The 13,174-nt window shown below is 31.4% G+C and overlaps 1 protein-coding gene across 3 annotated transcripts in view; it reads right to left on the bottom strand.

Annotated features, from left to right (window-relative positions):
* The window catches only part of farp1 (FERM, RhoGEF (ARHGEF) and pleckstrin domain protein 1 (chondrocyte-derived)), a 100,437-nt gene that overhangs the window by 9,842 nt on the left and 77,421 nt on the right, over positions 1-13,174 (bottom strand). For all 3 annotated transcript variants that reach the window (XM_056258633.1, XM_056258635.1, XM_056258634.1), the window contains exons 16-22: positions 12,251-12,384; positions 7,797-7,878; positions 6,358-6,595; positions 4,807-4,937; positions 3,502-3,570; positions 2,031-2,120; positions 1,579-1,661 (exon numbers count right to left, since the gene is read on the bottom strand). In XM_056258633.1, coding sequence (XP_056114608.1) covers positions 1,579-1,661; positions 2,031-2,120; positions 3,502-3,570; positions 4,807-4,937; positions 6,358-6,595; positions 7,797-7,878; positions 12,251-12,384 — 827 coding nt within the window. The remainder of the gene's footprint in view (positions 1-1,578; positions 1,662-2,030; positions 2,121-3,501; positions 3,571-4,806; positions 4,938-6,357; positions 6,596-7,796; positions 7,879-12,250; positions 12,385-13,174) is intronic.

Here is a 13,174-nt window from a genome sequence, read left to right as displayed (position 1 = left end):
ATGTTAAAAACAGCCTTTTGATTAAAAAAAATATTCACACTACATCATTACATAATTAGTATTAGCATTATAAATAATAATTGTCAAATTTGTTTTTATTATTAATTATATATTAATTTAATAATATAATAATTATTTTAAAAATATAATAACAATATATCATAATAGTTTAACATAAATAATATTATAACTATACAAGATATATATTATTTATAACAACACCAAATTATTAAGTGTTATTAAATATTTAAAATGAAATAATAAAAACAACATTTTTATTATTTCAATATTTGTATTATTAGTCTCATTATTATTGTTAAATATATGATAATAATAATAATAATAATAATATAATTAAATAAGAATGAAAACAGCAACAATAATAACTTTATTTTGTTTTTGTTTATATTATTATTTAATTATATTTTAATAATAATAACATTATTATTACTCTTAGTGTTGTTGTTATTTATATAATTTATATTAATTATATAATAATATATAATTAAATAATAAAAACAACAACATTATTATTATTTCAATATTTTTATTATTAGTCTTATTATTATTGTTAAATATATGATAATACTAATAATAATATATAATTAAATAATAATAAAAACAGCAACAATAATAACATTCTTTTGTTTTTGTTTATATTATTATTTAATTATATTTTAATAATAATAACATTATTATTACTCTTAGTGTTGTTGTTATTTATATAATTTATATTAATTATATAATAATATATAATTAAATAATAAAAACAACAACATTATTATTATTTCAATATTTTTATTATTAGTCTTATTATTATTGTTAAATATATGATAATACTAATAATATATAATTAAATAATAATAAAAACAGCAACAATAACAACATTCTTTTGTTTTTGTTTATATTATTATTTAATTATATTTTAATAATAATAACATTATTATTACTCTTAGTGTTGTTGTTATTTATATAATTGATATTAAACATATAATAATATATAATGAAATAATAATAATAAAACAACAATATTATTATTATTAATTACAAATGAATAATGTTAAGTATTATACATTTAATATATATATGTAATACAATTATTATATATTTAATAATAATCATTATTTATTGTTATTTATGAAAACCCCAAATTCAAAATTAGAATATTGTGAAAATGTTTTCACAACTGTAAGCCATAATCATCAAAATTATAACAAATAAAGGCTTGAAATATCACACTTTGCATGTAATGAGTCTATATAATATATTAGTTTCACCTTTTAAGTTGAATTACTGAACCTTTGCACGATATTCAAATTTTTCGAGTTTCACCTGTACTGATATTAAACTTGATTTATTTGGACAACTTATATAATCAGTAACCCTCATCATGACGATGTTCCCATCAATTTCTCGAGCTCAACACACAATAAAAACAAAAGGACGCCAACTGCTGATTTACTCATTTCTTTCCTTTGCACATTAAACATGAATTTGACATTTTTGGACATGGATACTGACATGCATAAAGTCCGCTGTGTAATAATGTCCCAGTTAAACTCAATCTGGATGTTTTACCTGGCGGCGACGACGACAGACTGCCGCTGTCCGAACAGAGTGAATGAATGCGGGACGCCCCACTCGTCCTCACTCTCTCGGATCTACACACACACACACACATCACGGTTAGTAACATGTGGACAAATCTTAAGTCAGAAGAACATGAAGGCATCTTGTCACTGAGGTTATTTAGGGCCCTGAGCAGTTTTAGGGCAGTTTACTGAGACGCGCTGGCGCTGCAGAACAACAGATCTCCTGTGTGTGTGTGTGTGTGTGTGTGTGTGTGTGTGTGTGTGTGTGTGTGTGTGTGTGTGTGTGTGTGTGTGTGTGTGTGTGTGTGTGTGTGTGGATGTGCAATTAGTGATAGGGAACACGTCCAGGACAACAGAGGGAACACTGTGCTGTTCACTCATTACTGATCCACGTTAAAGTCACACTATAGAGACCCAAAGTAATGAAAACACACCCACCGTCATGCCATACAGAGGAAGCTGGCCGTGAACTTTGAACTGATTGGATGCCGTCATCCCTCGACTCGTGTACATCAGAACATCATTGAACTGCAAACCATTTCAAGAGGTGAAAGGAAAACATTAGACTTCGTTATTTTATCTCTCGTAAAACCATCAAGAAAGACGATTCACTTCAGCTAGGAGTCTAAGGCACATGAATATCATTAAATATTGACGAATATCACGGTATTATTACTATAGTAGAGGTCCAAAAGACATGGTAATATCATGGATGAATAAAATCAACAAACAAATATAGCATAATCATTTGATATAATAAATAATAGTATAACTATAATACATAATATTATAACAATAAATAATTATTAATATTGAATAGCCTATATGACAATATATAATTAAATAATAATTAAAACAACATTATTATTATTATTATTAGTGTTACTGTTATCATTAAATATATAATATACAAATAAATAATAATATTCTTGTTATAATATAAATAATAATATTCTTGTTGTTTTTGTTATTATTATTGAATATATGACAATATATAATTAAATAATAATTAAAACAACATTATTATTATTAGTGTTACTATTATCATTAAATATATTATATACAAATAAATAATAATATTCTTGTTATAATATAAATAATAATATTCTTGTTGTTTTTGTTATTATTATTGAATATATGACAATATATAATTAAATAATAATTAAAACAACATTATTATTATTAGTGTTACTATTATCATTAAATATATAATATACAAATAAATAATAATATTCTTGTTATAATATAAATAATAATATTCTTGTTGTTTTTGTTATTACTATTGAATAAATGACAATATATAATTAAATAATAATTAAAACAACATTATTATTATTAGTGTTACTATTATCATTAAATATATAATATACAAATAAATAATAATATTCTTGTTATAATATAAATAATAATATTCTTGTTGTTTTTGTTACTATTATTATATAATTTTATAATAATATTAATAATAGTGTAATTATTATTAGTATTATTATTAATACAATTGCATTGAATTAATTAAAAATATAAAATCAAAAAATAAATAATTACAAATAAAACAAATAATAAAACAAAAAAATACACAAATTATAGAATAAAAAAAATAATAAATGATTAAATAAAACAAACAACATTTTAAAAATAAAACATTAATAAAAACATAACAGTTAAAAAAAATGATCAAATAAAGAATTCATAAAAAAATATAAAACAAAATAAATTTAAATATCAAAACAAAAAAATAAATAAAACAGTAACATTCAAGTACCTTGTATAATTCACTGTAGTCAATATATATTCAGAATAAAATACCAGCACAGTTATTTTATTAAGAGATGCCACAAACTCTGAATGGGTTATAATACTAACTAACCCTCTAATAGACGTCTAGTGTGCGAGAGTGAGCGACTCTTACCAGGAAGAACATCCTCTGCTGAAGACCTTTTCCAGAGAGTTTGCTGAGACAGCCGAGCCTGATAAACTCCTGCCAGAACACACACGAGCAGGTCAACGAGAGCGAGACTAAACACACCTTCACATCAGCAACACACTCAATCACTTCAGGAACCAGATCGCCACAGGCATTACAGGCTATTTAAAACAGTAATATCCTATACTAAACCTAAACTAATACTGACAAACTACATACCATGTGAAAGCTTACAATCTCTAGTTGTCATATTGGGTGATTGATTTTCAAAATAAATTACAGAAGAGCCGTAATTTATCAATTTGCAACAAGAATATTTTCATACTCCTAAGGCGTGTTCAGACCTTTATTTTGAAATAGTGATGAACATGAAAATCATGAAAGAATGGTAGAAACCTGTTTGTTTTCATGCCAATAGTTCAAAAGATAACATCCATTCATTTTTTTTTTTTTTGAAAAAAAAAAAAAGGTATGAAAATGTTTTAAATATAAAGAAATAAATCAGCATTTGTGAGGTGGCAGCGAGCTATAACGCACATGCGTGTTATTTTTATGTGATTATTGAGGTTGATTTCATATCAAAATATGCCAAACTTCCCTTACTACTTCTGAATAGGATGCCTACTTCATAAATTGTATTAAAATTGTGGAAATAATGGTTTATATCACTCAAAACACATATGGAAATGGAGGCGCCCTTATATGGGCAGTAATGGAGTCTGGTTGTGCCCTAGTGGAAGCGTTCGGTACTGCGCCCAAACACACACACTCTCACTCAAAGCTCATTTTTTGAGATATCAACCTAAAATTTGAAACAGAACTGCAATTTTCTTGCAGTTTTAGAGTCCACCAGGTTTTGAAAATTTATATTTTATATAAAATATGAATTTTTACATTTTACATTTTCATAAACTCAAACTTCTATAACTATTTTTCTGTTTCACTTTCTTAATTTATTTAACTTCTACAACAATCTGCCAAATGTCTTCTCTAAAACAAGACCAATCCTACATCTATATTCCAAAGCATTCTTGGATTACAACCATTTAAGTTCGAAATGTGCATTTTCATGTTTATTCAAAAAAGGGGGCGCGACACTTAAGAGGTTAACTACTTTTAAATCATCTCTTAAAACCTATTTCTTTTCCTTGGCTTTCAATACACTGTGAGCTTCTGCCATAAATGTGTGTTTCTTCGTTTTCTCTGTTGTCCAGCACTTTGGTCAGCTGTGCTTGCTGTTTTTAAATGTGCTATATAAATAAAACGTGAAACTTGATTTGAAGAACTGACCCGTCCAGGAACGGCGAGACTGTCGACGCCCACGAGGTCCTTCTTCAGCTCCAGAAGCTTCTGGAAGTTCTCCATCTTAATGAGCGTGCCGTGAAGCTGCACAACCATCTCAGAAATATCAGCGAGCGCAGCTGGAACACACAAGAGTCACAAACACACGATCAGAAGGACGACTCGGACACCTGACGACAGGGCTCGACATTCACGCTTGTCCGGGACAAGTGGATTTTTTAAAGGGACAGCGAGTCAAAGATTAAATGACACATTCATAAACGAATGCCTCATTCTTGAATGAATGAGTCGTTTGATCGAATCGTTTGAATGAATGAGTCGTTTGATCGAATCGTTTGAATTAATGAGTTGTCTGATCGAATCGTTTGAATGAATGAGTCGTTTGATCGAATCGTTTGAATGAATGAGTCGTTTGATCGAATCATTTGAATGAATGAGTCATTTGATCGAATAGTTTGAATGAATGAGTCGTTTGATCGAATCGTTTGAATGATCGAATCGTTTGAATGAATGAGTCGTTTAATCGAATCGTTTGAATGAATGAGTCGTTTGATCGAATCGTTTGAATGAATGAGTCGTTTGATCAAATCGTTTGAATGAATGAGTCGTTTGATCGAATCATTTGAATGAATGAGTCGTTTGATCGAATGGTTTGAATGAATGAGTCGTTTGATCGAATCATTTGAATGAATGAGTCGTTTGATCGAATCGTTTGAATTAATGAGTCGTTTGATCGAATCGTTTGAAGGAATGAGTCGTTTGATCGAATCGTTTGAATAAATGACTCAATGACTCGCTCATTAAGACGGTCGCCTGCCGCCACCTACTGGCGGTTTAGTGTTATGTTTAAAAGTATCATTCTTTCCAACATTTCTTATTTGCATATTCAAAAATATTTAAAACAATCTCATACCATTATTTAATGCAGTTGTAATTTTTTTTTTTGTGTGTCTTTTATCCTAATTAAATGTATTGATCAAATTTAGGAATTTGAAATGAAAGATGAAGCATACATTTAATAAGATCAGGGAGCGAAATGCCCTTTAAAAGGTGCAATTATGACAATATGCAGATTTAAATATATATATATATATATAAGCTACATGAACACTGATGAGAATATTGAGTATAAATATTAAGACAACTGTTTTTTGTTTTGTTTTTCTACTCTGACAAATGAATGACAGATGTACGTGTCTGAAGGATACGGAAGTGTATTGCATTCACTTGAGGAAAAAAAAATCTACTCTGTTTTTCTGAATCAAGTTAATTATCTCAGAATTATGAGATAAATTTTCATGGAAAAAATGTTTTTGCTCTGTTTTTCTGAATTAACGAGTTAATTATCTCAGAATTATGAGTAACTCATTAATTCATAAAAACATGAAAAAATGTTTTTCAAGACATATGTATCTCATAATTCTGATATAATTAACTCGTTAATTCAGAAAAACAGAGTAGTTTTTTTTCTTCAAGTGAATGCAATACGCTTCCGTAGCAGGACAAGCACGTGAGGAATGAAAGCGTTGCGTGGCGCACCTCGCGAGTCTCTGAAGTCGTCGTGTGTCGGTGGATAGTGTTTGCAGAGGCGCTCCAGGATCTGCTTGTAGTGCATGAGACGGTGAAGCGGGCGAAGGAAGAAGATGTTGAGCGGCAGGTAACAGACTTTCTGAAGCTCGAAGTCTCGACACAAGCCCTCCAGCTTCCGGGACGAGCGGCTCGTTCTCTCCAGCTCCAGCAACGCCTCTGAATGCTTCTGGAGATGAGCCGTCAGCAGCTGAGGACACAGACACACAGCTCACACATCTGTGATCATGCTCACAACACTGCGCTACGAGATTAACTAAAACTATTAAACACATTTATGTTGAAGTCCCCCTGTAGTCAATCATTTTATCCCTTTAAACTCATCTTTAATCACCAAAATGACATATTTAAACGTTTTTTCCTTGAAAAAAACAGAAATAGTTTTGTGCCTCGAAATAGCTTGAATGTAACTCGACACCCTTGCCTCATTTAGTATACGCAGACCCATGAATATGCAAATGAGCCCCGCCTCCACTCACTCACTCAGCTCAGGGATCTACTCGTTGGCGATCACACGTTGATCTGATTGGTTACAAGGTATTAACTAAAACTATACAAAACATTTCTGTTAACTAAAATAAACCTGAAATTTAATCTAATCTAATTATTAGTTGAAAATTTTAAATGTTGACTTGGCAATAAACTGTTGAAGTTGAACCACTAAAATTGTTAACTGTAAATAAATAAAACTGAAAAAAAAAAAATATATATTAAACCTAGGTAGCAATATTTAAAAAAAAATAATAATAATAATAATAATAATAATAAATTACAGTTTTAGCAAACTAAATGACGAATTTTTTTTTTTATAAAATTAACCTGAAAACTAAAAATATAAAAATAAAAGCTACTTCAAATTATTAATAAAAACTAAAATAGCACTGTTTCAAATTACCATCATACCATAGCCAAAAATACACTACTGACTGATGGCACTCCAAGAATACCAATATTATAGTATTCTTTGTAAATACCATGGTATCTTAACAGTAATCATACAGTCCTATGGTACAGTATATTGCAATGTATCTGATATATATATATATATATATATGTGTCTATACACACTGTATATATATATATATATTGTGCTTATGTGGTTATATATATACTGTATATATACTGTATATAATTTATATGTACATATACACACACAGATTTATATATATATATATATATATATATATATATATATAAATTATGTGTATTATGTTGTATTGCGTTTAAGCGGTTTGTGATGTTTTAAAATATTTGTATGTCACACAATGAAAGCACTGAGGCACATGAACACATTTCATATAGAAATTCAAGAGGGAAAAGCAAGATGCCCATAACGAATAATTCCCTGACATGAAAGAAAAGCAGTCCCAGAAAGATGAAGATGTTCTGACCTTCAAACCCTGGATGTTCTTCAGCATGACGTCTCCGACGCGCTGGTAATCTCCTTTAATGTGAGCGTTCGATCTGCCTTCCCTGAGAACAATAACACAAGCGTTTTAAGACTGAAGCAAATGATGTACAGCAACAAACATGCTAAAATGCTACAGATATCCGAATGTAAATTATCCATATTTTATGCCCAAAATATTTTACTACAATATTAATACCAAACCTTGAAATCAGTCACCACTGTCATTAAATCAGAGAGAAATGAAATGACAAAATGAAGTTCAATGCAGGTCTGAATGAGATGTTGGAGTGAATAATGATTTGAGTCTGTTCCTCACACTTCAGAAAACTTGGAATATAGTCTTATTGACGTATTGATTATAATATTAAGGATTTTTGTCCTTGCTTATGCTTGACAGCCCCTGTCTCTACTTACTTTTACTGAATAAGCATTTTGCACATTCTGCTAAACATTGACATTTGTGTTTGACAGAAGAAAGAAAGCCGCACAGGTTTGAACAACATAATGCTGAGTTTTAATTTTAGGTGAAGTAATCCTTTAAAGTAGGGATGGCCCGATACCATTTTTTTTCAAACCGATACGAGTACGAGTATTTACATTTGTGTACTTGCCGATACCGAGTACCGATACCGATATTTCTACCGAACAAGTAATAGGCTCCCAGAAAAGAAGACGACTATTTTAGAACACAGGTTAGAAGACTGTTTTTATTTTCTTCTCTGCTTGTTTTAACAAGTCTAAAAATAAATAAAAATTAGTAAAATAATAAATGTATTAACACACAAACCACTGTTAATTTAACATAAAAGCAAGCAGGCTACTGCGTGCATGGTTTGGCATGACTGAATGCGCGCAAAGTGCGCTCCCTTAATAAATCCTAAAAGCTGACAGTTCATCGCGATCTCACACATCTCTGTTATTATCAATGAAGCTGACTGCACAATCAATCTTTCATAATATCCACACTTTGTTTGTTATAATTAGAGGATTTGCCAGCATACAGAATTCAGCACTGAACAAAAAAGTCCGTTTTGAGCGGTGAGGGGAGTCTATTCATAAATGCTTCTGATTTGCCATTGCGTTCCAGAAATCAACACATATGTCTGTGATTGGCTACATCGCTCAACGCTGTAACCATGTTATGAATAGAAACTCTGTCCTGTAAATCGTTTCTATTTTGTTGTAGTTGTTCTTGTTGCTTTTCTGCAAGAGATGAATAAAAATCTTTTAGTTTTTATTTTTTATTCATAGATATTTCTAGTTTGCGGGAGTCCCGCGAATCGTTTTATTCTCCCGTAACCCGCACACACAGAGTGAGTGCATTACCGCCCGCGCGCGCGCTCGGCCATCAGATCTATGATGCGTCTTCAGATGTTTAATTAGATTGCTGGTGTTAAACGATGTACTTTCTTTCCCTCCTCTCGACACCTTAGCTGAACATAACTCACAGTCTGCCTTGCTGTTGTCATCATCCCTTATCTTGAAATGAGCCCAAACCGCCGACATTATACTTTCCTATGTCTCAGTTCACCTCGACAAAGCTCTCGCGGCGGCCAGTTTCGTTTTGCAAAATGTACGTGGTATCGGTGCGTGGTATCGGCGAATTTTTATGAGTACGAGTACGAGTATATTAGGACAGTATCGGCCCGATCCCCGATGCCAGTATCGGTATCGGGCCATCCCTACTTTAAAGTCTCCCTGTAGTCAATAATTGATCACTCAAAACTCATCTTTGAACACCAAAATTGCATATTAAAATGTTTTTTTTCCTTCGTGCCTTAAAATATCTTGAATGTAACTCGACACCCTTGCCTCATTTAGTATGCGCGGTTCTATGAATATGCAAATGAGCCCCGCCTCCACTCACTCACTCAGCTCAGAGATCCACTGGTTGACGATCACACGTTGATCTGATTGGTTACAAGGTCGTTTGTGACGTCAGAAACACCAGCGATTTCAAACCGTGTTTTTGAGACTGTCTTTGGTTCACTGCAGTTTTAAGCAGGAAATACTCAGCAATGCTGTCGACTTATGAATTAGCACATGATTCGTCTTAAAGCACATTAAAAACACCACATAGACACATAAACAACATTAACCCTTGTGCTGCATTAGATTTTTTACGCCGTTGAGTGCATTAATGGACAAAAATGGCCACATATTAAACATTGCCTAAAATATTATATATTATTATTATTTTCCACTTTTACCAAGTTAAATCTTTTAACCAGCATCAGTCCTCATCATAACTACCAAATATGTATTTAATTTCAGGATTTTAACCCTTTAAATACCAGTTTTGGTGGCGATACCATCAATTTGTATAAGAGGAAAAAACACAAAAATGTAATTATTTTCCATACACTAAATGCAAAGAGAAAACTTTAGCTTTGGATTATCACAGTCTTGAATATGTCAAAGATTAGCGGCAACATTATTTCTGGTGCATTTAAAGATTTTGTGTTATGTCAGATTTAAAAAAAAAAATCCCTCTTAGCGCGTTAATGGACAAAAATGGCCACATATTAAACATTGCCTAAAATATTATATATTATTATTATTTGACGATCACACGTTGATCTGATTGGTTACAAGGTCGTTTGTGACGTCAGAAACACCAGTGATTTCAAACCGTGTGTTTGAGACTGTCTTTGGTTCACTGCAGTTTTAAGGAGAAAATACTCAGCAATGCTGTCGACTTATGAACTTACACATGGTTTGTCTTAAAGCATATTAAAAACACCACATAACAACATTAAAAGCTGGATTTTCACCACAGGGTCTTGAAGCGAAGTGCTTATGTCCTCCAGTAGATGTCTCTGTTGTACATGGTTCCTCCCTGAACTCAACTCTTCCTGAACATCATCTATCACACTGTTGAGCCGTTCCCCTTAACCCTCGCCGAGAGCCACCCAACACAAAAACCACGATTCATCATCCTGTCTCTGAATACCGGTCCAAACCTGCTCCCCACGGACCATGTTGAACATTACAGCCGAGAGAAGAGCTGAGGCGGCAGAGCTCCCCCAGTCTCTGTCAGGACACATTACGCTGTCGGGTCAGAGGTCACATGCACTACCGGATCAGTTCTGACGACCTGATGATCTCAGAGCATTTCTAAGAGATGAGATGACAAGTGTGTCTAATGACACGACATTGATTTGGCTAGAAACGGATATTAATATAATATAGAAATATAACATATATGAATGAATATGAATATGTTTGCTATAACATATCCAAATAACGGAAATGCTTTTATAATCTTTATTGTTGTTTATTTATATGTGGGCAATTGTGACAAAGAATTTCCCCTTGGGGATTAATAAAGTATTACTGAACTGATATAGAAATGCACATAATATAAAACATATACTGATATATACACACAAAGACACAGAAATCATTCTAATATGCTAATGTTTATCAATGTTGGAAACAGTTGTGCTCGTGCTGCTTAATATTTTTTTATAACCTGTGATATTTTTTTCGGGATTCTTTGATGGAAAAAAAGTTACAAAAGAATAGCATTTATATCAAATCTAAATCTTCTGTAACAATATAAAAGTTTTTTTTTCTTTCTATTTAATTTTTTTTAAAAGAAATTAGTACTTTTATTCTGCAAGGATGTGTTAAATTGATAGTAAAGGTTTATTAAGTAAATAGATTTGAACACAGAAATAAATTATATTTTAAAAGTATATTAAAATAGAAAACCATTACTTTAAATTGTAATAATATTTCATAAAATTACTGTTTATACTGTATTTTTTATCAAATAAATGCAGCCTTGGTAGAGACTTCTTTCAAAAACATAAAAAAAAAAATAATGTTTCCAAATCTTTGACCGGTACTGTAAATAAATATACACAGTACAACAGCTATGCTTTCCAATACTTTTAATTTTAGTTTTTAATTCAATATTAAAATGTGAATGATTTATATTTTCTAAAAAATATAATAATAAAAAAATGCACAATAGTAATTTGACTAATATAAACAATACAAAATACATATAAATATTGATTATTTATTTTCCAAACAATATTAAATTCTCTTTTCCAAACTGATAAAAGCTGGTGACTAGTTAAACTACTTATGAAGCCTGGAGAGGGTCACTAGACCACCAGCATCAAACTGTGCAATATTATGACTAAAGGGTGTTGTTAGAAAACAGCAGAAAATGTCTTTAGTTATCGTTAAAATAATGTCACAACACAACAGGCTTCACTTTCTGTATGCAAAATACAATTGCCCATTTGGGTTAGGGAGACCACCAGACACAAGACATGTATTAATGTAATACAGGCATGTAATAGTGTATTAAACTAATGTGACAGTTTGAGGTGTGTGTCTGTTATGGTTGGCGCAGATTGTAAACATTCCTGACACCAATACAACACACACACACACACTTTTATCTGAAATACGCACCACTGAGCCAGTCGCTGCTCCACTTCTTTCAGGAAGGTCTCGTGGAATTTGTACACCGGTTCGAAATTGGCAAATATGAGATTTCTCAAGGAATCCGGCATGGCTTCATCCTTCCCAATGGACTTCTGAAAGGACTGAAATCACATAAAAAGGAAGAGAAACATAAGAACAGCAAATATCAGCGATGCTTTCTTGCACCAAAGAACGTTATACGATCATTTCCCCTTCTCTCCGTTTCTGCTGCGGTCCCTTTAAGACTTTTATATGTACCGGTAAATAAGCTCTGCTAATGTTCATCAGGTCAAGTCAATAAGGATCCACGATTCTGGATAAATTGTGAACTAAACAAATTAATATGTCATTTACTAGAGGTTCTGACAAAATGTTCATTGCTGCAGTCTATTTAAAAAAAAAATAATACTCTGAATGATCAATTTAAATAACAAAAAAAAAAAGTTTGAGTGAATGATTCAATGACTCACTCATAAAGACTTCACTTGTTTCATTACAGGATGAATCAGCGTTTTTTTAACCAATTTTTTGAATGAATGATTCAAATTACACACTCTAAACAATGCTGGGTTGTTTTAACCCAAATTTGGGTCAAATATGGACAAACCCAAATGTTGGGTTAAAAAAATGGAATTCAAAATTTTAACCCAACTTCAACTTTCACTTTCAACTGTAAATTTTTTAATTAGATTTTTAACCCAACATTTGGGTTTGTCCATATTTGACCCAAATTTGGGTTGAAACAACCCAGCATTTTTAAGGTGGTTGTTAAGTTTAGGTATTGGGATTATTGGATGGGGAATATGATCATGCAGAATAAGGCATTAATATGTGCTTTATAAGTTTTTATAAAGCACATATTAATGCCTTATTCTGCATGATCATATTCCCCATCCAATAATCCCAATACCT

This window comes from Rhinichthys klamathensis, unplaced genomic scaffold (assembly GCF_029890125.1).
Source record: "Rhinichthys klamathensis goyatoka isolate OS25496 unplaced genomic scaffold, OSU_Roscu_1.1 h1tg000157l_1, whole genome shotgun sequence".
Classification (NCBI taxonomy): Eukaryota; Metazoa; Chordata; class Actinopteri; order Cypriniformes; family Leuciscidae; genus Rhinichthys; species Rhinichthys klamathensis.
Note: the sequence above shows the minus strand (reverse complement) of the source record. Positions and strands in the feature narration are given on the sequence as shown.